We start from the raw sequence: 27,820 nt of genomic DNA, 5'->3' as shown, positions 1-27,820 counted from the left end.
CATTCTTATTATTCTCAACACCGTGGGGATGAGAGGAAGAGGAGGAAACACATAGACCGACTGGAACACCAACGGTGTCACTAGGGCGTCCACTGCCACCGCCTGAGGGTCTCTTGACCTGGCACAATACCTCTGTAGTTTTTTGTTTAAACGGGACGCCATCATGTCTATCTGGGGCAGGCCCCACTGACTTGCAATCTGTGCGAAGACTTCCCGATGAAGTCCCCACTCTCCTGGATGTAAATCGTGTCTGCTGAGGAAGTCTGCTTCCCAGTTGTCCACTCCCAGAATGAACACTGCTGACAGTGCGCCTACATGATTTTCTACCCAGCGAAGAATCTTGGTGGCTTCCGCCATTGCCACTCTGCTCCTTGTGCCGCCTTGGCGGTTTACATGAGCTACTGCGGTGATGTTGTCTGACTGGATCAGAACGGGTAAGTCGCGAAGCAAAGTCTCCGCTTGACGAAGGGCGTTGTATATGGCCCTCAGTTCCAGGACGCTGATGTGAAGACAAGTCTCTTGACTTGACCAAAGACCTTGGAAGTTTCTTCCTTGTGTGACTGCTCCCCAACCTCGGAGGCTCGCGTCCGTGGTCACCAGAACCCAGTCCTGAATGCCGAATCTGCGACCTTTCAGAAGGAGAGCACGCTGCAGCCACCATAGGAGAGACACCCTGGCCCTGGGGGACAGGGTGATCAACTGATGAATTTGTAGATGTGTCCCGGACCACTTGTCCAGTAGGTCCCATTGGAAGGTCCTCGCATGGAACCTGCCGAAAGAAATGGCCTCGTAAGATGCCACCATCTTTCCCAGGACTCGAGTGCAGTGATGCACCGACACCTGTTTTGGCTTCAATAGGTCCCTGACCAGAGTCACGAGTTCCTAGGCCTTTTCTATCGGAAGATAAACCCTTTTCTGGTCCGTATCCAGAATCATGCCTAAGAAGGTCAAACGAGTTGTAGGAACCAACTCTGACTTCGGGATATTGAGAAACCAGCCGTGTTGCTGTAACACCCTTAGTGAAAGTGGCACGCTGTTCAACAACTGTTCTCGTGATCTTGCTTTTATTAGGAGATCGTCCAAGTATGGGTAATTGTGACACCCTGCTTGCGCAGGAGCACCATCATTTCCGCCATTACCTTGGTGAAAATCCTCGGGGCCGTGGAAAGCCCAAACGGCAACGTCTGAAATTGGTAATGACAATCCTGTACCGCAAATCTCAGGTACGCCTGATGAGGTGGGTATATGGGAACATGAAGGTATGCATCCTTTATGTCCAGGGATACCATAAATCCTCCCCTTCTAGGCTGGCGATGACCGCTCTGAGCGATTCCATCTTGAACTTGAACCTTTTCAAGTATAGGTTCAAGGATTTTAAATTTAAAATGGGTCTGACCGAACCGTCCGGTTTCGGGACTACAAATAGGGTTGAGTAATATCCCCTGCCATGTTGAAGCAGGGGAACTTTTACCACCACCTGTTGAAGACATAATTTTTGAATTGCATTCAAAACTATCTCCCTTTCTGGGGGAGAAGCTGGTAGGGCCGATTTGAAAAACCAGCGAGGGGGCATCTCTTCGAATTCCAGCTTGTAACCCTGGGAAACAATTTCTATTGCCCAGGGATCCACCTGTGAGTGAACCCAGATGTGGCTGAAAAGTCGAAGACGTGCCCCCACTGGGGCGGACTCCCTCAGCGGAGCCCCAGCGTCATGCGGTGGATTTTGTAGAGGCCGGGGAGGACTTCTCCTGGGAACTAGCTGTGGTTGGCAGCTTTTTCCCTCTGCCCTTACCTCTGGCAAGAAAGGACGATACTCGTGCTCTCTTGTTTTTATTTGACCGAAAGGACTGCATTTGATAATGTGGCGCTTTCTTAGGCTGTGAGGGAATATAAGGCAAAAAATTTGATTTACCTGCCGTAGCTGTGGAGACCAGGTCCGAGAGACCTTCCCCAAACAATTCCTCACCCCTGTAAGGCAAAACCTCCATATGCCTCTTTGAGTCGGCATCACCTGTCCATTGTCGGGTCCATAGGACTAGCCTAGCAGAAATCGACATAGCGTTGACTCTAGAACCCAGCAGGACAATGTCTCTTTGAGCATCTCTCATATATAAGACAGCATCTTTAATATGACCCAGGGTTAATAAAATGGTATCCTTATCCAGGGTATCCAATCCCGAAGATAAGGTATCTGTCCATGCTGCTACAGCGCTACAAACCCATGCCGACGCTATCGCCGGTCTGAGTAAAGTACCAGAATGTGTGTAAATGGACTTCAAAGTCGCCTCCTGCTTGCGATCAGCAGGATCCCTGAGGGTAGCCGTATATTGGGATGGCAGCGCTACCTTTTTGGATAAGCGTGTCAACGCTTTGTCCACCCTAGGGGAGGATTCCCACCGTATCCTGTCCTTAGCCGGGAAAGGATACGCCATAAGAACCCTTTTGGGAATCTACAGTTTCTTGTCTGGAGATTCCCAAGCTTTTTCACATAACTCGTTAAGCTCATGAGAGGGGGAAAAGGTTACCTCAGCTTTCTTTCCCTTAAACATGTGTACCCTTGTGTCATGGACAGATGGCTCATCAGTGATAAGCAGTACATCCTTTATTGCAATAATCATATACTGAATATGTTTAGCCAATTTTGGCTGTAACTTTGCATCATTGTAGTCGACACTGGAGTCAGAATCCGTGTCGGTATCAGTGTCTACTATTTGGGATAGTGGGCGCTTTTGAGACTCCGAAGGTCCCTGAGACATAGGGGCAGGCAGGGGTTGACTCCCTGCCTGTTCCCTGGCTTCAGCTTTGTCCAACCTATTGTGCAATAAATTCACATTAGCACTTAAAACATTCCACATATCCACCCAGTCAGGTGTCGGTGTTGCCGACGGAGACACCACATTCATTTGCTCCACCTCCTCACTAGGAAAGCCTTCTACCTCAGACATGCCGAAACACGCGTACCGACACACCACACACTCAGGGAAACCTCTTATCTGAAGACAGTTCCCCCACAAAGGCCCTTTGGAGAGACAGAGAGAGAGTATGCCAGCACACACCCAGCGCTGATGACCCAGGAAAAAAACACACTATATGTTTTACCTAGATAGCGCTGTATATCTATTTTGCGCCAAATTATGTGCCCCCCCCCTTCTTTAAAACCCTCTTTCACCGTGGTTAAGCAGGGGAGAGTCCGGGGAGCTTCCTCTCAGCGGTGTGCTGTGGAGAAAATGGCGCTGGTGAGTGCTGAGGAACAAGCCTGCCCCCTCATCGGTGGGCTTCGGTCCCACTTAATATTTCAAAACATGGCGGGGGATCTCTCTTATATACAGTGCCCAGCCTGTATATAAGGTTATTGCCACCTTTGGAGGTCCATATTGCTGCCCAGGGCGCCCCCCCTGCGCCCTGCACCCTTACAGTGACTGCCGTTAGTGTGTGCTGTGTGGGAGCAATGGCGCACAGCGCTACCGCTGTGCGTTACCTCAGTGAAGATCTGAAGTCTTCTGCCGCCTCTGAAGTCTTCTTTCTTCACATACTCACCCGGCTTCTATCTTCCGGCTCTGCAAGGAGGACGGCGGCGCGGCTCTGGGACGAACTGCGGGGTGAGACCTGCGTTCTGTTCTCTCTGGAGCTAATGGTGTCCAGTAGCCTAAGAAACAGAGCCTAACATTAAAGTAGGTCTGTTTTTCTCCCCTCAGTCCCTCGCTGCAGGGAGTCTGTTGCCAGCAGGCTCCCTGAAAATAAAAAACCTAACAAATACTTTCTACTACAAAATACTACAAAAAACTCAGGAGAGCTCCCTGTAATGCACGCAGTCTCCTCTAGGCACAGTAATAAACTGAGGTCTGGAGGAGGGGCATAGAGGGAGGAGCCAGTGCACACCCATACCTAAAGTTCTTTCTTAGTGCCCATGTCTCCTGCGGAGCCCGTCTATCCCCATGGTCCTTACGGAGTCCCCAGCATCCTCTAGGACGTAAGAGAAAAAAAGATAATTAAATTGCTCTCCCCATCCCCTTTGACCATTATAATTAAATACATTCATCATTAACCCCCTTCTACCACAGCCAAATGACTTTTTTCAGCAGAATTGGACAAGTGTGTAGCGAGGATTGGCTGTAGAATCTGCAAGAAGGTCTGCAGAAGGATTGTATAAACAGTCTGATCTGCCGGGGATTGGACAAGTGTGTACCCAGCTTTACCTACAAAGTTTTGAAAATGTTAATTTTTGATTTTTATTTGAGCTTTATTAAAGCAAATACAGTAAATCTGTTATATTTTTCTTACAAATTATGTCTTGTGTGCTTCCTAGCAGAATATAGACATAAATAGTACTTTAACATTATGGGGGAGATTCAAATGTTTGAAAAGTCGGTTGGGTGTCTGTTTTTTCCTGTCTATTAGATAGGAAAAAACAGACTCCCAACTGACTTTTCAAACATTTGAATCTCCCCGTATAAATGTTTGACGATCATTTGCCTATTTTTACGAGGCAGAATGTGGATGTGTGAGTCAAAACGACATTCACTCCAAAAGAAGCAAATTTTGCACATTGAGTACCTGGCACAAGATAGGTGCAATGATGTGCTAGATCTGACAAGGGCCATAACTATGGGGTAGATGTATGATACCGGCACATATCTGATTCTCTTCTTTAACGAAGTGGGAAGCACTAGCGCCAAGATGTAATAACATCTTGGCTGCTGGAGAGCAGGAGTGAAAACTCCCCCCTCCGGCGATGCCTGTCAGTGTACTCAGCGCATCAGCACTGTGTCTCTCCCCCACAGCCGGCTTACTGGGCAAGTCTTGCGAGATCTCACATGTATCCCGGAGACGCCACTCACCACAGCTAGGGACAGAGTTGTCCCTGCTGTGGTGTATAGGCAACGACACCTACAGCTGTCGAAATCAATAGCTGCAGGTGTCAGAATGGCCAGCGCTGATGACCATTCACAAATTGCCTGCCACATCGGTGTGCTACAGATGTGTCCACTTACATCATTGCTCTGTGCGCTACAAATCGCTTTACACATAACACATGAGTGCCGTTTGCATTGGTAGCACCGACTGTCTTTTTATGAAGTTGAAGAGTAGTGCAATATGATGCACAAGCAGCTTCTGCTGATTAAAATGATATGCGGCATGCCTATAATGCAGCATGCCTATATTCTGTGTGTGACTGCGACTGTATTTGCATACAAAATGCTATGTTACAGAGTTTTCCTGGAAAATACTAATGTGGCATTTCAGATGCAGATACTGCCGCAATTACACCCAGAATATAGGTATGTTGCATATCATTTTAATCGCCAGAAGCCGCTCATGCATCCTATTGCACTACTTTGCAACTGAGATGCATTTCTGCGGGAAAACAGCAAAAAGACACTTGGCACTACTGAGTCGCGCCATGGCATGGCTCGACTTGAAAGGCTGTTTAGTGTGACTGCACAAAGAGGACACATCTGTATCTTGTAGATAGCAGCGCCGATATGGACAGAGGTGTGACACCTTGCAGGCACCGCCACTGTAATAATGTGCGCTGATACCACTTCTCCATCATATTGACGTTTAATACATCTACCCCTATGTGTGTGCATGCGGTGCTGTTGCACTTGGAGGAGCTTACTGGGGGAGGCACCAACGCAGACTCTCAGCTCTTGCATTTGGCTAGAAGGGTGCCTGGAATGGCACCTTGTAGCCAATATCACTTGAGCAGTGCCGGCCGGAGCATCTGGCCAGGCATCTGGTGCACTGGCTGCTGCGGAACCATATAATTATATGGGTGCAGGATGTGCAGTGTGGGCCCCCTGGACCCGTGTGCACTGTACACCCTGCTTCCATTATACATAGGTCAACGAATAGTGTGTAAATTATGCTTATTCCATCTGGTCCCATACTGTTTTTCCCCCCACATTTAGCAAATTGCTTGCATATTTATGTTTCTTGTGTATTTTGAATAGTGCAGATAAATAGATTGGTCTGGAGGGATAACAAGCTGTCTGCTGTCTGAATGAAATCTGTGAATTTATTTCTAAGACTAAGGGTGTGTACACACGGGGAGATATTTTCTTTCAATTTTAACTATATAGTCAAAATCGCAAGAAAAGATAGTGCAGATCGCAAAGTGAAAGTCACCTTGCGATTCCTATTCGATCCCGATGCGCGGTCCCGCCAGGTTGGCATCGCAAGAAAAGATAGACTGTGCAGGCAAGTCGATCCTTGTTAGATCGGTGTACTGTCTAGTTCATCTCACATGTCAATGACATCTCACATAAGCCAAAATCTCACATAAGCCAAAATCGTAAGCACACATAGTCCATATCTCAAGAAAAGTTAGTCAAAACCTGTGCTATCTGGGCTCCAGGGAGTTCAAGGGAAATCGCAAGTAAAAATCGGGCATAGCAAGGATCTCCCCGTGTGTACACACCCTAAGGGGGATATCAAATTACTCACGGTATATTACCATGGGTGATGAAATCGCCCAGGGCTATCTTATTAGCCCCGATAATGCGGTATGAGCGGTGGCTAAACAGGGGGATACCTGTTGCAGCACTGGGTGCAGGCTCCTGACAGCTCCCGGTGCAGTGCTGCACCTCCGGCTCCCCCTGGTCACACGACCGCTTCCCCGCCATGTGATCGCTGCTGCGGGCGGGGGAAGAGGGGGAATGCAGGTCATGGCGCTGCCCCGGCTTTCCCGCCGGGGGTCACAGCACCGACTCCCAGCACCCTCCCTGAAGTCCCAGCAGGCAAAGGACACTGCAGGTCGCTGCATATATTGGGGAATTTATTTCAACTGCCTCAGGCAGACGAAACCAAATCCCCGGAAAGAGCCCCATTGCTGTTTCTACCAAAAACACACAGGTTTCACTGAATCTGTGTGTTTTCGGGAGATAATGTATTTTTTTTTTTTACAGGCGACCAAATTGGATAACCTGTAAAAAAAATATCGGTGAAACATCGGAAAGAAGTGTGAAAAACATCAGTTTTTCTCACCCGATGTTCTTTCACCTCTAATTGGATACCCTTCTAAGAAAGATTAAATAACAAAACATAAATAAAAACTAATGTGGTCCAACACCTTCTCATTACCTGGTTCTATCGTTATCACCATGCCTTGTTGGAGAGGTAGAGATCGATACACGTCGGGAGTATCATGCACATCCATGCCAAGATAATGTCCAACATGGTGTGGGCAGTACTTTCGTGCAGCCTAAAAAGAAAAGGGTGTAGAGCTGATATTGGGACAACAATAGGCGAGTCCGGCAAGGGACACTGGAGCACTAGTAAAAAGAGTGCGGTTACACAATTTACCACCAAAAGGTTAAGCTCCTCCCTCTCTAGCTCCCCTTTGGCTGCCTGAGAGTTCAACATTTTCCTGGTTCTTTCTGGAGACAGACTTTTTAAAAAAATCGTCCAAAAATAAGATTTTAATTACCTACCAGTAAATCCTTATCTCGTAGTCCGTAGAGGATACTGGGGTCCACATTAGTACCATGGGGTATAGACTGGTCACAGACACAGCAGCAACAGTAAGTAAAGGAAGTAACAGTAAGAGGGTATTAGGGTGCTGTTTTTCATGTGGGCTATTTTCTTTCCTTTTCTGCTTTGTAGCTATTCTGCTATTCCACTTTGGATCGTGCACTACAGCTGTCCTCTCCTTTCTTCCCTTATTATGATTGGAAAGCTGTGTAGGGCCAGAACCTGGAAAGGCACAGTGGTCACTGTAAGTTGATTTTTGTCCAGTCTGAGGTGGATGTTGTATGCACAGCATTTGTGGCAGGGCCGGTTCTACACCTTGTGGCGCCCAGTGCGAAAATTTCCACTGGTGCCCCCCCCCCCCCCAAAGCAGTTTGTACGCACAGAAATAGGGGCGTGGCTTCATAGGGGAGGGGCGTGGCCACAGTTATGCTCCCAGCAGCTGTGCCCCCAGATTTGCCCCAAGTAGTTGTGCCCCCTAGTTGATTTGCCCCCAGTAGTTGTACCCCCTGTCGCTGTGCCCCCTGTTGCTTTGCCCCCAGTAGTTGTGCCCCCTGTTGCTTTGCACCCAGTAGTTGTGCCCTGTTTCTTTGCCCCCAGTAGTTGTGCCCCGTTTCTTTGCCTCCAGTAGTTGTGCCCCGTTTCTTTGCCCCCAGTAGTTGTACACCCTCTTTCTTTGCCCCCAGTAGTTGTACACCCTCTTTCTTTGCCCCCAGTAGTTGTGCACACACACACACACAAAAATAAAAAAAAACAATACTTACCACTGCCCCGCTCCTGCTTCCCGATTGCTGCTGCTGCTCCGTCTGGCCGCTGGTTCCTCTCTATGGGAGAGACGTCATGACCTCTTGTGTCTGTCCCTGGAGCCAGCTGCAGCGGACGCCCACACAGCCCACGGCGTCTGCTGCAGCCGTGGAGCGGGGTGCGGGCAGGAGGCAGTGCCTGCGGGGTGACTGCGGCCGCGCCCCCAGGCTGCAGCGCCCCGGGCGAAGGCACTGCTTGCCCGCACCAAGATCCGCTCCTGATTTGTGGCAGCTGTCTATTCACAGCTTGCCATTCTCCCTAGTGATCTCCTCAGCCTATTGACGTTGGTAGCTATGCTTCCACAGGTGCTCAAAATTTAAAAAGAGGGTGTTTGAGTGATTCCGGTAGCATCCTCCCTTAAATACAGTTTCTCTTACGTCCTAGAGGATACTGGCGTCCACATTAGTACCATGGGGTATAGACGGGTCCACTAGGAGCCTTGGGCACTTTAAGAAATCAATAGTGTGCACTGTCTCCTCCCTCTATGCCCTTCCTACCAGACTCAGTCTAGAAACTGTGCCCGAGGAGACGGACATACCGTGAGAGAAGGATAGGTAAGGAAAGTGGTGAGATTCCGAACCAGCACACACAACAAGAGGAAAGCCATGCTAACCAAACATGAAACAGGAACAGCAACAGCTGAACCAACATTACTTAACCAAGTAACAGTGCAGAAACGAAGTACCGGGCAGGTGCCCAGTATCCTCTACGGTAATCCTATTTTCTCTTACGTTCTAGAGGATACTGGGGTCCACATTAGTACCATGGGGATGTACCAAAGCTCCTAAACCGGGTGGGAGAGTGCTGAGGGTCCTGCAGAATTGACTGACCAAACTGAAGGTACCCAGAGGCTAAAGTATCGAACTTGTAGAACTTAGCAAACGTGTTCGAAACAGACCAAGTAGCTGCTCGGCAGAGCTGTAAGGCAGAGATACCCCGGGCAGCCGCCTGGGAAGAACCCACCAACCTAGTAGAGTGGGCAGGTACAGATTTAGGAATCAGCAAACCTGCCATAGAGTAAGCATGCTGGATAGTAAGCTTAATCCATTGAGCAATAGACTGCTTGGAAGCAGGACACCCAATTTTATTGGGATCATAGAGTACAAACAGCGAGTCTGATTTTCTGTGACGATCTGTCCATGTGACATAAATTTTCAAAGCCCGCACAACGTCCAGGGACTTTGAGGTGAAAGAGGTGTCAGTAATCACCGAAACCACAATAGGCTGGTTGATATGAAACGCAGACACCACCTTTGGAAGAAATTGCTGACGAGTTCTGAGTTCAGCTCTATCTTCATGAAAAATCAAATAGGGGCTCTTGTGAGACAACGCCGCCAATTCCGACACATGTCTTGCCGAAGCCAAGGCCAGCAATGTAACGGTCTTCCACGTAAGAAACTTTAAATCAACCTCCTGTAAAGGCTCAAACCATTCAGATTGTAGAAACTGTAACACCACGTTGAGATTCCAAGGTGCCGTGGGAGGCACAAAGGACGGCTGGATGTGCAGAATCCCTTTCATTACCATCTGAACTTCAGGGAGGGACGCCAACTGTCTTTGGAAGCAAATGCACAAGGCCGAGATCTGGACCTTTAAGGAACCCAGGCGAAGGCCCACATCCAATCCTGACTGCAGAAAAAACAGAAAACGACCCAGCTGAAATTCCACCGTAGGGAATTTCCTGTTTTCACACCAAGACACATATGTCCTCCAAATCTGGTGGTAATGTTTAGACGTTACCTTTTTTCTGGCTTGGATCAGGGTAGGAATTACCCTGTCTGGAATGCCTTTCCGGGCTAAAATTTGATGCTCAACCGCCATGCCGTCAAATGTAGCTGAGGGAAGCCTTGATAGACGAACAGCCCACGGCCCCTGTTGCACAAGATCCTCTTGAAGAGGTAGAGGCCACGGTTCCTCCAGCAGCATGTCCAGGAGATCTGCGTACCAAGCCCTTCTTGGCCAATCCTGAGCAATGAGAACTGCTTGAACATTTTCTCTTTTTTTTCTTTTGAGAATTCTTGGGATCAATGAAAGTGGTGGAAACACATACACCATCTGGTAAACCCATGGAGTCACCAGAGCATCCACTGCCACTGCCTGTGGGTCTCTCGACCTGGAACAATACCACCTGAGTTTTTTGTTGAGACGAGAGGCCATCATGTCGATTTGTGGAATTCCCCACCGACGTGTCACGCACCCGAACACCTCCGGGTGAAGGCCCCACTCTCCTGGGTGGAGGTCGTGTCTGCTGAAAAAGTTTGCTTCCCAGTTGTCTACTGCCAGAATGAAGACCGCCGACAACGCCACAGCGTGTCTTTCTGCCCAGAGGAGAATCCGTGTTACCTCTGACATTACTGATCTGCGTTCCGCCCTGTCGGTTTATGTACGTTACTGCCGTCACATTGTTCGACTGAACCTGTATTGCCTGATCTTGAAGAAGATGGGATGCCTGCAGAAGGGCGTTGTATAAGGCCCTTAGTTCCATAATGTTGCTTAGAAGAATGGTTTCCTCTATTTGACCATTTTCCTTGGATGTGTGCCCCCTGGGTGACTGCTCCCCAACCTCTGAGGCTTGCGTCTGTGGTTAGCAGAATCAAATTTTGAATCCCGAACCTTCGGCCCTTGGTCAGGTGAGAAATCTGGAGCCACCACAGAAGAGAAATCGTGGCTTCTGGCGACAGACGAATCCTCTGGTGCATGTGTAAATGCGATCCGAACCATTTGTCCAACTGGTCCAGCTAGATGGTTCTTGCGTGAAACCTTCCATATTGCAGTGCCTCATAAGCGGCTACCATCTTTCCCAGAAGGTGAATGCAGAGATGCACCGATATCGGGGTTTGTTTTAGTACATCCCGCACCATTGACTGGATCACCACTGCCATTTCCAATGGAACGAACACCTTCTGTACCTCCGTATCCAGTATCATCCCCAGGAGCGGAAGCCTCCGAGTTGGTTCCAGGTGAGATTTTGGTAGGTTCAGAATCCACCCGTGATCCCGGAGTAGTCGAGTTGATAGGGCAATGCTGTCCAATAACCGCTCCTTGGATGGTGCTTTTATCAGCAGGTACGGAGTAATGTTCACTCCCTGTTTGCGGTGGAGAAACATAATCTCCGCCATTACCTTGGTGAACACCCTCGGCGCCGTGGAGAGGCCAAAGGGCAGAGCCTGGAACTGGTAGTGACAGTCCTGTAACAGAGATAAGCCTGATGAGGCGGCCAGATCGGGATATGAAGGTATGCAACCTTGATGTCCAGAGACACCAAGAATTCCCCTTCTTCCAGCCTCGAGATCACCGCTCTCAGAGACTCCATCTTGAATTTAAACACCCGTAAGTACGGGTTCAACGACTTGAGAATAAAATGGGTCTCACCGAACCGTCCGTTTTCGGTACCACAAACCGGTTGGAATAATAATCCCTGGTCCGTAGCTGAGGTGGAACTGGAACAATGACCTGAGTCTATACCAGTTTTTGAATTGCATCCTGTCAATTTATACTTGCCTCCTGAGAAGCTGGTAAGCCTGACTTGAAGAATCTGTGAGGTGGGAGTTCCTGAATCTCCAGTCTGTACCCCTGGGCGATGACCACTTTGACCCAGGGATCCTGGCATGACGTCACCCATATGTGACTGAAATCTCTTAATCGGGCTCCCACCTGCCTGTCTCCCAGGCAGAGAGGTCCACCGACATGCTGAAGGCTTTGAGGAAGCAGAACCGGAGTTCTGTTCCTGTGAACTTGCTGTTGCTTGTTTTCTGGGTTTACCTCTATTGCCTTTGAAGACTGTAGAAGAATCCTTGGCTTTATGTTTGAATTTTGCTGTCCGAAAGGACTGTAGAGTAGGAGCAGAGTAGAACTTCCTAGCTGGAGGGGCTGCGGAAGAAAGATATGTGGACTTACCCGCCATAGCCTTGGATATCCACGTTTCCAGTTCGTAACCAAACAGGGCCTCGCCTGTGAAAGGTAGGCTTTCCACACCCTTTCTGGAAATCCGCATCCGCCGTCCACTGAAGTAGCCATAGGCCCCTGCGTGCTGACACTGCCATGGCCGTGGAGCGTGCATTGAGCAATCCAATTTCTATTATGGCTTCCACCATAAAATTTGCAGAGTCCTGTATATATTGCAGGAGTAAAATCATCTCCCTCTTGGTAAGGAATCTAACCCCATCAATTAGGTTACCTGACCATTTTGCAATGGCCCTAGTGATCCAAGCACAAGCAATAGTGGGTCTCTGGGCCACCCCCGCTGCTGTGTACAGAGATTTGAGAGTGGTCTCAATCTTGCAGCCTGCCCCATCTTTTAAGGAGGCTGCCCCAGGGGATAGGTAAAACTATCTTACGTGATAATCTAGATACCGATGCATCAACAATCGGTGGGTTTTCCTTTTAGGCATCTGAAACTTCTTGTCAGGATTAGACCAAGTTTCTTCTAATAATTAATTTAATTCCTTAGATGCAGGGAAAGTAGCAGAGGATTTCTTTTTTACATTAAAAGAAGATTCCTCATCGTCCTCTGTCGCTTTGTCAGGAATGTGCAGGACATCTCTAATAGCCTCTATCAGGGCCTGTATTTCCTGTGACAAAGCTGCATCCCCCCCTTCCGAATCCTCCTCACCCTCCTCAATGTCTGATACATCATCATCAGTATAAGTCTGCATGAATTGGGCCAGTGTACGCTATTGTGGACAAATGGCAGGGATCTGAGACGCTGGAATGGCCACTGAATCTCTATTCATCAAATCATCCACAGATTATCTTAAGTATTGCGTCTCCTTCTCATTTTGGGATAATTTATGTGAAATATTTGAGATCATCCCTTTTAATGAATCCAACCATACTGGTTCGGACCCACTAGCCTGAGAATGTGTACTATCCTAAATAAACAGTAGGGATCCCCCTGAGTGAGAAAAACACTCTGCTGTGCATGAAATACACTCATTTGACATAGTAAAATGTAAAAGAACACACACACACACACACACACACACACACACACACACACACACACACACACACACGATGAATAGGGTAAATGCACAGTTAACCCACACAGAGCCCCCTAGGGAGACAGAGTATGATGGAGCCAGCCACCCAGCGTCCCTATAGTTAATTATAAGGTTAGCTGGTCGCAAACTAAGCCCTCTTAAAAAAGGCTCAGTATTCTATTACTGCTCCCCCCTTTGCTATGACCCCCTGGTACCGCTGAGGCAAGCTGAAGTCTTTGTGGAGGGGCTGCACTTCCCTGCCAGTCTGTCTGTGTAGAGCTGCAGAGGGAAAATGGCGCTGGTGAGCTGCTGGGTCTGCTCATAGTGAAGCCCCGCCCCCATAATGGCGCGCTGTCTTCCCGTTTTTTTTTATACTGGCTGTGGTATGCATGGTGCTTAACAGTGGGTTAGAACCCCTGTAAGCTAGTTTACCAGTTTGGGTAATGTAAGTAGTGGCTCAGCACGCCCCTCACAGTGGAACACACACACACAGCATGTCATCCTGAGCCCTGGAGCGCAGCCTGCCTTTCAACGCTGCGCTCCACATCCTTATGCCGCCATTTCAGCCGGTGATCCGCTAACCGGGAAACTGGCCACCTACTCACCATTCTTCTTACTTCTGGCTCTGTTAGGGGTGGCCGCGTGCTGCGGACCCCTACGCTCGCCGTGGTGGGGCTTGTGAATAGGACCCTCAGGAGCTCAGTGTCCTGTCAGCGGGGAATGGGACCATTAACCCTGGAGGAGGTTGGGCCGTCCCCCCCCCTAAGTCCCACGAAGCAGACAGGCTGTTTCCAAACAGCACTGTCTGAAAATAACAGACAGAAAAAATAAATGTAGAAAACTCTTCAGGAGCTTCCTTAAGCGTGACCGGCTCATTCCGGGCACATTTTCTAAACCGAGTCTGGAAGGTGGGGCATAAAGGGAGGATCCAGTGCACACTATTGATTTCTTAAAGTCCTCAAGGCTCCTAGTGGACCGTCTATACCCCATGGTACTAATGTGGATGCCAGTATCCTCTAGGACGTAATAGAAACTGTATTTAAGGGAGGATGCTACCGGAATCACTCAAACACTCTTTTTAAGTTTTGAGCACCTGTGGAAGCATAGCTACCAACGTCAATAGGCTGAGAAGCTCACTAGGGAGTATGGCAAGCTGTGAATAGACAGCTGCCACAAATGCTGTACATACAGCATCCACCTCAGACTCAGTGGCAAACGCAGGATTTCTAGAGGGGGGTTTCCAAATGCAGTCCACAATTTCCTACTCTGCAGAAGTCTGGGGGAGTGGCAGAAGAACCTAGTAATGACCAGGACATTAATATAAACATTGGTCTTTTTGTATAATGTATGGAAAACAGTATTAATATTTAACACTATAGATGGTCTATAGTATAGGCTGTATCAAACATATTTAAATAATATAAATAAGTGGTCAGGAAAAGGTTAAACATACCATAATAAATAAATAAATACACAAACATAATAAAACTAGAACTGCACTTTCTAAGCACACACTCTCCCACCGCCTGGTACGGCTCCTGTCTCTTCTTCCTGCTAGCTACTCTCTGGTCCAGTGCACTGATTGCACAGTCAGATCCAAACACAGAGTAAAAGAAGAATCTGCTACCACTGGGCATGTGCAGCAGCTCTAGTAATCGTATTATATACCATTGCTATTGTCATAATTTGAGCCACTTGCCAAGAGGAGGGGGGGTTCTAGGCAACCGGAACCCCCCCCCCCCCCCCCCCCCCCTCCTGCGTTTGCCTATGAGACTGGATAAAAAACAACTTGCTGGATAAAAAAAAAAAAACTTACAGTGACCACTGTGCCTTTCCAGGCTCCGGCCCTACTCAGCTTTCCAATCATAATAAGGGAAGAAAGGAGAGGACAGCTATAGTGCACGATCCAAAGTGGAATAGCAGAATAGCTACAAAGCAGAAAAGGAAAGAAAATAACCCACATGAAAAACAGAACCCCAATACCCTCTTACTGTTACTTCCTTTACTTACTGTTGCTGCTGTGTCTCCTTTGTCTGTCCATTGCCAGTCCTTTAAGGTGAAGGTTTTACAGTGATATCAAAGCCGTCCATAACCCATCAGTAATGGAATGCTGCCATCAAAAGGTGGTACCTTCTGCCTCCCTAGTGCAGGACCATCATGACAGGCATCACTCACATGACCTTCTGATTTGCATCAGGGACACTGCACCAATTCTACAGGAAAACCTATACCTTGATGCCAATGCCAACTTACCTTGATGCCAATGCCTCCAAACCCATGCTGGAACTAGGGTGGTGGTAGAGACACTGATAATTGAATTTCTGTAGCTCAACCAAGGTATCTCCACACTGGAGTAGGCTGCAGAAAGATGCAGATTAAAATTGCCCATGCCTATGTTGTGAAATACAAAGTGGTATCTGCAAAACAGATTGTTAGTTGTTTGAGTTCCTAAATATCCAGATTCCCTTGTGCTCACTCCAAGAAACTGGCTGCTTCTTTTGTTTGGTTAGCTAGTCCCATAGGTGTGCGCAGGGGGGGTGCCTGGTGCGCACAGGCACCCCCTAATGTCTGGCAGCCCGATCTCACATGCCTGATGCAGCGATCACCGAGCAGGCTGATTACTGTCCACTCTGCGCTGCACCCTGTCAGGACTGCATTACTGACCAGATGCATGGGTTAATCAAGGGTGCCACTGCCACCGGCTTTCAAACTCCCGGCTCCACCTCCATGTACAAAAACAGCGTGATGTGATGTGATTACGTCATGCTGCTCGCACGCCCACCCGCCACATGCCCGCCTCTCCATCTATGCTATGCCAATGCCAGCCACTGATGAGGATCAGCATGCAGCCAGTGTTCCTCTTAGGAAGACAAATTCAATACTGGCAGCAGCAGTACTAGTCTGCGACTGTCAGTTTCAGTGAGTGACTGACTTGTAAGTAAGCTGCTGCAGCTTGCAGGGGAAAGAGAGGGGGAGCCAGACCAGGCTGAGGAGGAGCAGTGTAATTGCAGTGATTGCCATCAGGGGTGTTTGTTTGGTGCACACCACAACATCTGACAATGTATCTGCTTTATTAGGATTAGTACAAGGGTGGATATTTTATATTGCGTTGACCGTCAATAGATGGTGCTAGACACGCCCAAAAGGCGGTGCTAGACACACCCCTCCGATGGTGCATCCCCTATTAAAATGTGCTGTGCACGCCTATGGCTGGTCCTCTCCATAATGGCCGCCGCCAGTCGGGAAGAATAGGGAAACATTCATTCCGGGAATAGAGATACAATTATCTTACTCTCTATCACTTTCTCTGGTCATCGTCTACTCAGAAATACGTCACAAGAAGTGATGTAACATTGGACTGCAGGTGGAATGCAAATTGCGTGCCACGACTTCTAGATATACCCAGAAGCATGGTGGAGGCGGTATAGTGACTGAATTATTTGAACAATTAATTTATACAATACACCTGTGAGAACTATTATAAATAGATGGATCGGACTATTATTAGTAACAGTTTCTTATATAGCGCAGCAAATTCCGGACTAAAGGTATTGAACTGTATTCAAGGGAAGCATGGGCTTTTTAGAAGTTAAGAATTCCATGGCTGGTAATAGGCTTTACTTATCTTGTTTGCATGTGTGTATATGAGGGTATAAAAATCATCTCAGGGACACCACTCCTCATGTCTTCAGGAAGATACCACTTGGTATTGAAACGCGTTGGAAAGTAGGAGATCTTGGGGAACGGTTGAGCCTAACCTGGCTGACAGACGCCTGGCTTTTATTGTACCACTGCCTTGTTTGTCTACTTTGCTTGTAGACATATTACTATGGGGAGAGTCCAATCTAACCTTATTAAATGAACTGAATTTTTATTGTCTACTGTATATATTGGGGAGACTGTTGATGACAGAAATTGGAAGTGGAGTAAAGGAGTACTGAGGCCTAATTCAGCAGGGCATGGTCTTCTCCTTATAATTCCCTGAGAACCGAACCCCCCGAACTTCAATACCCGAACCCGGATCTGAGTCATGCTCGGGATTTCCCGCCTGACTCGGAAACCAGAACGAGGCAAAACATCATCATCCCGCTGTCGGATTCTCGCTGGGTTTGGATTCCATATACGGAGCAGCGCGTCTCCACCATTTTCACTCCGGCATTGGAGAGTGTAGAGAGAGGATGCATCTCCATCCTCAGTGTCCTGCATCAGTTCAGTGGTAGTGTCTTGTGCTGCATCAGTCCAGTCACAGTGGTGGTGTCCTCTGCTGCCATATGTCCAGTCCAGTGGTGCTGTGTTGTGCTGCATCAGTTCAGTGGTGGTGTATTGTGCTGCATCAGTCCAGTCGAAGTGGTGGTGTCCTCTGCTGCCATATGTCCAGTACTGCTGTATAAGTCCAATCCATTGCAGTGGTGCTGTGTTATCCTGCATCAGTCCAGTAGTGGTGTCCCTGTGCTGCTGTATATGTCCAGTGGTACTGCCGTATAAGTCCAGTGATACTGCCGTATAAATCCAGTGGTACTGCCATATAATTCCAGTGGTACTGGCGTATAAATCCAGTGATACTGCCGTATAATTCCAGCGGTACTGACGTATAAATCCAGTCCAGTGATACTGACGTATATGTCCAGTGGTCATGCCGTACAAATCCAGTGGTACTGGCATATAAATTCAGTCCAGTGGAACTGCCGTCTAATTCCAGTGATACTGCCGTATATGTCCAGCGGTATTGTCGTATATGTCCACTGGTACTGCCGTATAAATCCAGTGGTACTGGCGTCTAAATCCAGTCCAGTGATACTGCTGTATATGTGCAGTGGTACTGCCGTATAACTCCAGCGGTACCGGCGTATAAATCCAGTCCAGTGATACTGCCGTATATGTCCAGTGGTCATGCCGTACAAATCCAGTGGCACTGGCATATAAATCCAGTCCAGTGATACTGCCGTATATGTCCAGTGGAACTGCCATATAAATCCAGTGATACTGCCATATATGTCCAGTGGTACTGCCGTATAAATCCAGTGGTACTGGTGTATATGTCCAGTGGTAAAGCCGTATAAATCCAGTGGTACTGGCATATAAATCCAGTCCAGTGATACTGCCGTATAAATCCAGTGGTACTGCCATATAAGTCCAGTGATACTGCCATATAAATCCAGTCCAGTGGTACTGCCGTATAATTCCAGTGATACTGGCGTATAAATCCAGTGATACTGCCGTATAACTCCAGTCCAGTGGTACTGCCGTATAATTCCAGTGATACTGCCGTATAAATCCAGTGATACTGGCATATAAATCCAGTGATACATGCCGTATAAACCCAGTCCAGTGGTGCTCTCCTGTGCCGTATATTATTTACTCCAAATAGAGGGGTTATTAATATTTAATCCAAATATTTTTCACAGGGTTTGACCTGTGTGGTGTAGAGGTACGCTCTCCTGCACCACATATTGTTATATAACTCCAAAAAAATAATGGAGAACAAAAATTTGGAGGATAAAATAGGGAAAGATCAAGAACCACTTCCTCCTAGTGCTGAAGTTGCTGCCACTAGTCATGACATAGACGATGAAATGCAATCAACGTTGTCTGCCAAGGCCGATGCCCAATGCAATAGTAGAGGGCATGTAAGATCCAAAAAGCCAAAGTTCAGTAAAAAAGACCCCTAAAAATAAATGTAAATGGTCTGAGGAGAAACGTAAACTTGCCAATATGCCATTTGCGACACGGAGTGACAAGGAACGGCTAAGGCCCTGGCCTATGTTCATGACTAGTGGTCCAGCATCACATGACGATGGAAGCCCTCATCCTCCCGCTAGAAAAATTATAAGAGTTAAGCTGGCAAAAGCACAGCAAAGAAATGTGCATTCTAAGATGGTATCACAAATCCCCAAGGAGCGTCCAAGTGTGTCGGCGGTTGCGATGCCTGACCTTCCCAACACTGGACGGGAAGAGATGACTCCTTCCACCATTTGCACACCCTCTGCAAGTGCTGGAAGTAGTCCAGTTTCTGATATTGAAATTGAAGATGTCACTGTTGAAGTACACCAGGATGAGGATATGGGTGTTGCTGGCGCTGAGGAGGAAGTTGACAACGAGGATTCTGATGGTGATGTGGTTTATTAAAATCAGGCACCACGGGAGACACCTGTTGTCCGTGGGATGAATAAGACCATTGTGATGCCAGGGCAAAATACCAAAAAAGTCACCTCTTCGGTGTGGAATTATTTCTCCACAAATCCAGACAACAGGTAACAAGCCGTGTGTTGCCTCTATCAATCTGTAATAAGTATGGGTAAGGACGTTAACCACCTAGTAACATCCTCCCTTATACGTCACCTGCTGCGCATTCATTAAAAGTCAGTGTCAAGTTGTGAAACTTTGGGTAAGAGCGTAAGCAGTCCACTGACACTTAAATCCCTTCATCGTCTTGTACCCAAGCTCCTGCAAGCCACACCACCAACTACCTCAACGTCAACTTCCTCCTCAGTCAGGAACGTCGGTAGTCCTGCAGGCCATGTCACTGACTGAGGAGTCCTCTCCTAACCGGAATTCCTCCGGAGGATTCTTGAGTGGTACGCCTACTGCTGCTGTTGTTGCTGCTGGGAGTCGATCGTCATCCCAGAGGGGAAGTCGGAAGACCACTTGTACTACTTCCAGTAAGCAATTGACTGTCCAACAGTCCATTGTGAGGAAGATTAAATATGACAGCAGTCATCCTGTTGCAAAGCAGATAACTGAGGCCTTCACAGCTATGTTGGTGTTAGACGTGCGTCCGGTATCCACCATTAGTTCAGTGGGACATAGAGAATAGATGGAGGTAGTGTCCCCCCGGTACCAAATCCCATCTAGGTTCCACTTCACTAGGCAAGCGATACCGAGAATGTACAGAGACGTCAGTGTCCTAAAAAAATACAGTTGTACCCACTGTCCACTTAACCACAGACATGTGGACAAGTGGAACAGGGCAAACTAAGGACTATATGACTGTGACAGCCCACTGGGTAGATGTATTGCCTCCAGCAGCAACAACAGCAGTATGTGATGGGGTTTGTGATATCGGACAACGCCACCAATATTGTGCATTACCACCAATATTGTGCAATATTGTGCATTACATCTGGGCAAATTCTAGCACGTCCCATGTTTTGCACATACAATTAATTTGGTGGTGCAGAATTTTTTGAAAATTGACAGGGGCGTGCAGGAGATGCTGTAGGTGGCCTGAAAAATTGCAGGCAACTTTCGACATTCAGCCACCGCGTGCCGAAGACTGAAGCACCAGCAAACACTCCTGAACCTGCCCTGCCATCACCTGAAGCAAGAGGTGGTAATGAGGTGGAATTCAACACTCTATATGCTTCAGAGGATGGAGGAGCAGCAAAAGGCCATTCAAGCCCATTAGTTCAGTGGGACATAGAGAATAGATGGAGGTAGTGTCCCCCCGGTACCAAATCCCATCTAGGTTCCACTTCACTAGGCAAGGGATACCGAGAATGTACAGAGACGTCAGTGTCCTAAAAAAATACAGTTGTACCCACTGTCCACTTAACCACAGACATGTGGACAAGTGGAACAGGGCAAACTAAGGACTATATGACTGTGACAGCCCACTGGGTAGATGTATTGCCTCCAGCAGCAACAACAGCAGTATGTGATGGGGTTTGTGATATCGGACAACGCCACCAATATTGTGCATTACCACCAATATTGTGCAATATTGTGCATTACATCTGGGCAAATTCTAGCACGTCCCATGTTTTGCACATACAATTAATTTGGTGGTGCAGAATTTTTTGAAAATTGACAGGGGCGTGCAGGAGATGCTGTAGGTGGCCTGAAAAATTGCAGGCAACTTTCGACATTCAGCCACCGCGTGCCGAAGACTGAAGCACCAGCAAACACTCCTGAACCTGCCCTGCCATCACCTGAAGCAAGAGGTGGTAATGAGGTGGAATTCAACACTCTATATGCTTCAGATGATGGAGGAGCAGCAAAAGGCCATTCAAGCCTATACATCCACCTACGATATAGGCAAAGGGGGAATGCACCTGACTCAAGCGCAGTGGAGAATTATTTCCATCTTGTGCAAGGATCTCCAACCCTTCGAACTTGCCACACGTGAAGTCAGTTCAGACACTGCCAGCTTGAGTCAGGTCATTCCCCTCATCAGGCTTTTGCAGAAGCAGCTGGAGAAATTGAAGGAGGAGCTAAGACGGAGCGATTCCGCCAAGTATGTGGGACTTGTGGATGGAGCCCTTCATTTGCTTTGTCAGGATTCAAGGGTGGTCAATCTATTGAAATCAGAGCACTACATTTTGGCCACCGTGCTCGATTCTAGGTTTAAAGCCTACGTTGTATCTCTCCTTCCAGCAGGCACAAGTCTGCAGAGGTTCAAAGACCTGCTGGTGAGAAAATTGTCAACTCAAGCGGAACGTGACCCGTCAACAGCTCCTTCTTCATTTTCTCCCGTAACTGGGGCTGTGAGGAAAAGGATAAGATTTCTTAGCCCACCCGCTAGTCGGTGATGCAGGGCAGTCAGGAGCGAGTGCTGACATCTGGTCCAGACTGAAGGACCTGCCAACGATTACTGACATGTTTACTGTCACTGCATATGATTCTGTCACCATTAAAAAGAATGGTGGAGGATTATATGAGTGACAGCATCCAAGTAGGCATGTCAGACAGTCCGTATGTATACTGGCAGGAAAAAGAGGCAATTTGGAGGCTCTTGCACAAACTGGCTTTATTTTACATAAGTTGCCCCCGCTCCAGTGTGTACTCCGAAAGAGTGTTAAGTGCAGCAGGTAACCTTGTCAGCGTAGGAGGTTACTTCCACAAAATGTGGAGAAGATGATGTTCATCAAAATTAATTATAAATTCCTCCGGAAAGACCATTACCAGCAATTGCCTCCAGAAAGCACACAGGGACCTGTGATGGTGGATTCCAGTGGGGACAAATTAATACTCTGTGAGGAGGGGGATGTACACACTGAAAGGGGTGAGGAATTGGAGGATGAGGTCGTTATCTTGCCCCTGTAGAGCCAGTTTGTTCAAGAAGAGATTGATTGCTTCTTTTTTGGTGGGGGGCCCAAACAAACCAGTCATTTCAGCCACAGTCGTGTGGCAGACCCTGTCGCTGAAATGAGTGGTTTGTTAAAGTGTGCATGTCCTGTTTATACAACATAAGGGTGGGTGGGAGGGCCCAAGGACAATTCCATCTTGCACCTTTTTTTCTTCTTTGCATCGTGTGCTGTTTGGGGACTAGTTTTTTAAAGTGCCATCCTGTCTGACACTGCCTTACAACTCCAGGGGTACTGCAGTATAAGTCCAGTCCAGTGGTGGTGTCCTGTACTGTATATTATTTACTCCAAATAAAAGGGTTATATACATTACTTATATTATTATCCAAATAATTTTTACAGGGTTTGCCCTGTGTGGTGTGCTGCATATTATTATAATAGCTCCAAATAAAAGGGTTATTATCATCCAAATAAATTTTACAGGCTTTACCGTGTGTGTGTGTGGTTTAGGGGTACGCTCTCCTGTGCCACCAATATTGTGCGTGTATTACATCTGGGCAAATTCCAGCATGTCCCATGTTGTTTGTGCCACACACTTGTGTCGCGTAGCTTAGTCATACAGCTACCTCATTGCACCTCTTTTTCTTCTTTGCATGATGTGCTGTTTGGGGCCTAGTTTATTTAAGTGCCATCCTGTCTGCCATTGCAGTGCCACTCCTAGATGGGCCAGGTGTTTGTGCCGCACACTTGTGTCGCTTAGCTTAGCCATCCAGCTACCTAATTGCACCTCTTTTTCTTCTTTGCATCATGTGCTGTTTGGGGCCTATTTTTTAAATCTGCCATCCTGTCTGCCACTGCAGTGCCACTCCTAGATGGGCCAGGTGTTTGTGCTGCATACTTGTGTCGCTCAGCTTAGTCACCCTGCCACCTTGGTGCAACCTTTTGGCCTAAAAGCAATATTGGTGGTCATTCCGAGTTGTTCGCTAGCTGTTTTCGTTCGCAGCGCAGCGTTTAGGCAAAAAAATGGCACTTCTGCGCATGCGTATAAGGCGCAATGCGCACGTGCAACGTACTTTCACAACAGCCGAAGTAGTTTCACACAAGGTCTAGCAACGCTTTTCAGTCGCACTGCTCGCCGCAGAGTGATTGACATGAAGTGGGCGTTTCTGGGAGGTAACTGACCGTTTTCGGGGAGTGTGTGGAAAAACGCAGGCGTGTCAGATACAAACGCAGGCCTGCCTGGGGAAACGCAGGCGTGGCTGCCCGAATGCAGGGCGTGTTCGTGACGTCAAAACAGGAACTAAATAGTCTGAAGTGTTCGCAAGGTAGGAGTAGGTCTAGAGCTGCTCAGAAACTGCACAATCTTTTTTTTGTAGCCGCGCTGCAATCCTTTCATTCGCACTTCTGCTAAGCTAAGATACACTCCCAGAGGGCGGCGGCTTAGCGTTTGCACGGCTGCTAAAAGCAGCTAGCGAGCGAACAACTTGGAATGAGGGCCTTTGTGAGGTGTTCAGAATAGACTGGAAATGAGTGGAAATGAATGTTATTGAGGTTAATAATACAGTAGGATCAAAATTACCCCCAAATGTATGTGTTTTTATCAAAAATCATCCAGATCCAAAACCAAAACGGTGGTTTTGGCAAAACCAATTTAGATCCAAAACATGAGCATGGAACCAGAACCAAAACACGAAAAGTGCCCACCGCACATCTCTACTTATAGGGGGTCATTCCAAGTTGATCGCAAGCTAGCTGTTTTTAGCGGCCGTGCGAACGCATAATCGCCACCCACGGGGAAGTGTATTTTCACTTTGCAGGTGTGCGAATGCCTGTGCAGCCGAGCTCTGCAAAATCATTTTGTGCAGTTTCAGAGTAGGTCTGAACTTACTTAGCCCTTGCGATCACTTCAGTCTTTTTGATGCCAGAATTGACGTCACACACCCGCCTCCAAATGCCCGGACATGCCTGCATTTTCCCTACCACTCCCAGAAAACGGTCAGTTGCCACCCATAAACGCCCTCTTTCTGTCAAGTCTTTCTGACTACCTCTCCACACACTATCACTACATCATTATACTACCTCCCCATACTACTTCACGCTACCGCTTCTCCATAGTACATAACAGCACTATACTTCCTCCCCACCACCTACCCATACTACATCACAACACTGCCCCACACACTACATCACTACCTACCTACCCATAGATCACTACACTGCCCCCCACACTACATCACTACACTACCTACCCATATTACATCTCTAAGTGTCCCCCCTCCACATTACATAACAGTACTAACACCCCACACTACCAGGGACGTGCAGTCAGGGGAGGCAGTGCCTCCCCTGTCATAATGATTATAATAATACAAAGAAGATACTTATGACACATATTCTTTGTCATAAGTATCCTCTTTATATTATTCTCATCATTGTAAGTAATTAAAGTAGTTTGGGAGGCACTGATAGCAGTGCCTCCCATTGACAATGAGAACGGGATAGAGAGGGGGGGGGGGGGGGGGGACAAGCAGAGGGCTGTAAATGCCCATTGAAAATAGTGTAAAAAGCGGCACATATAGAAGTACCTCGTTAACAGGGATGGGCTTTCAGCCCACATCAAAGCATGTCCCTGTCAGCGAGGCACATGTGATTGGACAGCGGATCCAGTGCTGGATCCGCTGATCCAATCACCCGTAAGCGGCGGCGGGACAAGGGTCTCGGAGCTGCCAATAATGACAATCACCTTCATCTGACTCCTCCTCACCTGCTGCTGGTGGTATCCTGCAGCCGCCCACACACGGTGATCTCCCCGCAGGGGCATCTGATAACACCGGAGACCCAGGAGCGCAAAGCCCATCAGCGGCATCTAATATTATATTTGACAGTGGGCACGGATGTTGCCGCAGGAAGCCCAGAGCAGCGGCCGGCGCTCTCCTCCCCTTCTCAGGCGCGTCACCCGCTGGCGGCTGCTGCATTTGCGCTGCCTAGGGACCGGCTCTGTGGAAGTTTGTAGGGCAGGGGCACCCCGCAGGCGACTGCTGCATTTGCGCTGCCCATCTCCATTGAGATCGGGCAGCAGCCGGCAGGACAGCTCACACAGCTGAGCTGAGCCTGCAGCGGAAGGGAGCACCGCAGCAGGTGCAGAGAGGCTGTACATTTCAAACTTGCCGCTCAGTTCGGGAGGCCTCCGGCAGGGCAGCTCACTAAGCTGACCTGAACCGGCAGCAGGGGGGTAAGTGCCGGGTGAGCGGAAGGCTAACACTAACTTGGCCGCTGGTCCTGGGGGAGGATTGCTGCACTGCATATGCCTAGATGCAGGGAAAAGGGGAGGTGTCCTGCACTACCTATTTGAGAAGTAATGAAAAGTATATAGCAAACCAGCAATATGGAATAGTATTTGGTAAAAATATTCCAGAAACAAATTATCCTGCTGGTGGTGCACCCCGAGGTCAAAAACACATAAATCACAAGAGAAAGTTGTTCCTTGAAAGAGATCAGGGAACCAAGAAGTAACCTCTTTGTGGGGGCACTCTTAATCAACAATTGAATTTTAAAACATAACTTTTATTTAGTCAAAAATTAATAAAAATGGATATGGTATTTAACCTTTTCCAAACATGATTTTTAAGTATATGTAAAATAATTAGGTTCAAGAACACATTAAATATGTTAAGAGTTCTTTGTCCTAACTAATCAGACCACACAGTGTGGGTCGCCCATAGGTGAAAATATAATGTCTTATGAAAAAAACAATCAAAGAGTTAAGGCAATTTTTCTTAATACAATTAGATTTTGAAAAACATTGGTCAGAAAAATAATCATATTCTGACCTAACGGCACATCAAAAATTCATAACAGGACATCCAGCCAGCAGCTTATGATTCATTAAGAAAAATATCAAACAGTATCTCGCACAGTCACATAATGGTTATACATGTCACTCTTATTGTAGTAAAGATTACCACAAACATTATAGATAGTTTTGTGACAAGAAATATTCTCAAGTACCTGTAAAAAAAATTAAATATAAATAAACCATGCATCCGCTAGAGATATAGTTAATTATTTTCACTGATGAGAGGAAAAAGAGGCATATGAACAGCCCTTCACCTATGGGCGACCCACACTGTGTGGTCTGATTAGTTAGGACAAAGAACTCTTAACATATTTAATGTGTTCTTGAACCTAATTATTTTACATATACTTAAAAATCATGTTTGGAAAAGGTTAAATACCATATCCATTTTTATAAATTTTTGACTAAATAAAAGTTATGTTTTAAAATTCAATTGTTGATTAAGAGTGCCCCCACAAAGAGGTTACTTCTTGGTTCCCTGATCTCTTTCAAGGAACAACTTTCTCTTGTGATATATGCCTAGATGCAGCAGCTCCTCCTCACCAAGGGCCTTTGCGGAGTCTGACTGTGCAGTCAGCCAGCCACCGCATCCAGCGTGGAACCTCCTTCCGCTGACCTCCTCTGAGCTGTACCTGGGTCCGCGGGCTTCCCTCAATCACACCATGCAGCTCATCTAGAGGTTGATTAGACTCAGCATGGTGAGTAACCTGGTAACTTTGTGTGTGACCCCTACCTGTGTGTGTGTGACCCCCTGTACCTCCTCATCCTGGTGTGTGACCGCCTATACCCCCCTACCCATGTATGTGTGAAACCTTGTACCCCCTAGACCCCCCATGTTTGACACACTGTTCCCGCTACCTTTGTGTGTCTATCACCCTGTAACCCCCCCCCCCCCCCCCTCCATATTATACAGCACTGTATGTTGGCCTTTCACTCTTCTGTATGCATGCTTTTATCTGTAATGGGTGTAGTAGTGTATGCCAGCAGCCGGGATCCCGGCGACCAGCATACCGGCGCCGGCATACTGACAGCGTGGCGAGCGCAAATAAGCACCTTGCGGGCACGGTGGCGTGCCACGCTCTCTATTCTCCCTCCAGGGGGGTTGTGGACCCCCAAGAGGGAGAAAAAGTGCCGGTATGCCGGCTGTGGGGATTCCGGCGCCGGTATACTGTGCGCCGGTATCCCGACAGCCGGCCACCTGAAGACCACCCATCTGTAATATATACACTAACAGCAATGGACCTGTGAAAGGGGTTAAATTGGATTTTTTTATTGTATTCTCCCCCCCTCTCTCCACTCATACCCCCTGTCCCTGGCTCCCAATCAGCATCCACCAATTCCACATCTGTCCCCCAGCCACAGCTCATCACCCCAAAACCTCACAGTCACAGCTTGTCACCCCACACCCTCGACCCCTGTTCACATGCTATCACCTCACACAATATGCCACCCGCTCACATCCTGTCACCCCACACACATACCCACTGGTTACAGTCCGTCACCCCACAACCTCTGTCCTCCAGCCTGTTACCACACAACCTCTGATACTTTTAACTGTATTTTTATGTAGATCTGACTTTTTTTTAATGTAGTTTTATATGGATATGTTTTATTGTTCATGTATTTTCCGTGGATCTGGTATTTTCAGTGTATTTTTCTGGATCTGACTGTTTTTATGTATTATG

General features: G+C 47.7%; 1 protein-coding gene across 5 annotated transcripts in view; it reads right to left on the bottom strand.

The window, feature by feature from the left end:
* XPNPEP3 (X-prolyl aminopeptidase 3) overlaps positions 1 to 27,820 on the bottom strand; it is a 415,780-nt gene that overhangs the window by 7,290 nt on the left and 380,670 nt on the right. For all 5 annotated transcript variants that reach the window (XM_063940369.1, XM_063940372.1, XM_063940368.1 and 2 more), the window contains one exon: positions 7,084 to 7,204. In XM_063940369.1, coding sequence (XP_063796439.1) covers positions 7,084 to 7,204 — 121 coding nt within the window. The remainder of the gene's footprint in view (positions 1 to 7,083; positions 7,205 to 27,820) is intronic.

The sequence above is a fragment of the Pseudophryne corroboree genome, chromosome 9 (genome assembly GCF_028390025.1).
Source record: "Pseudophryne corroboree isolate aPseCor3 chromosome 9, aPseCor3.hap2, whole genome shotgun sequence".
NCBI classification, from domain to species: domain Eukaryota; kingdom Metazoa; phylum Chordata; class Amphibia; order Anura; family Myobatrachidae; genus Pseudophryne; species Pseudophryne corroboree.
Note: the sequence above shows the minus strand (reverse complement) of the source record. Positions and strands in the feature narration are given on the sequence as shown.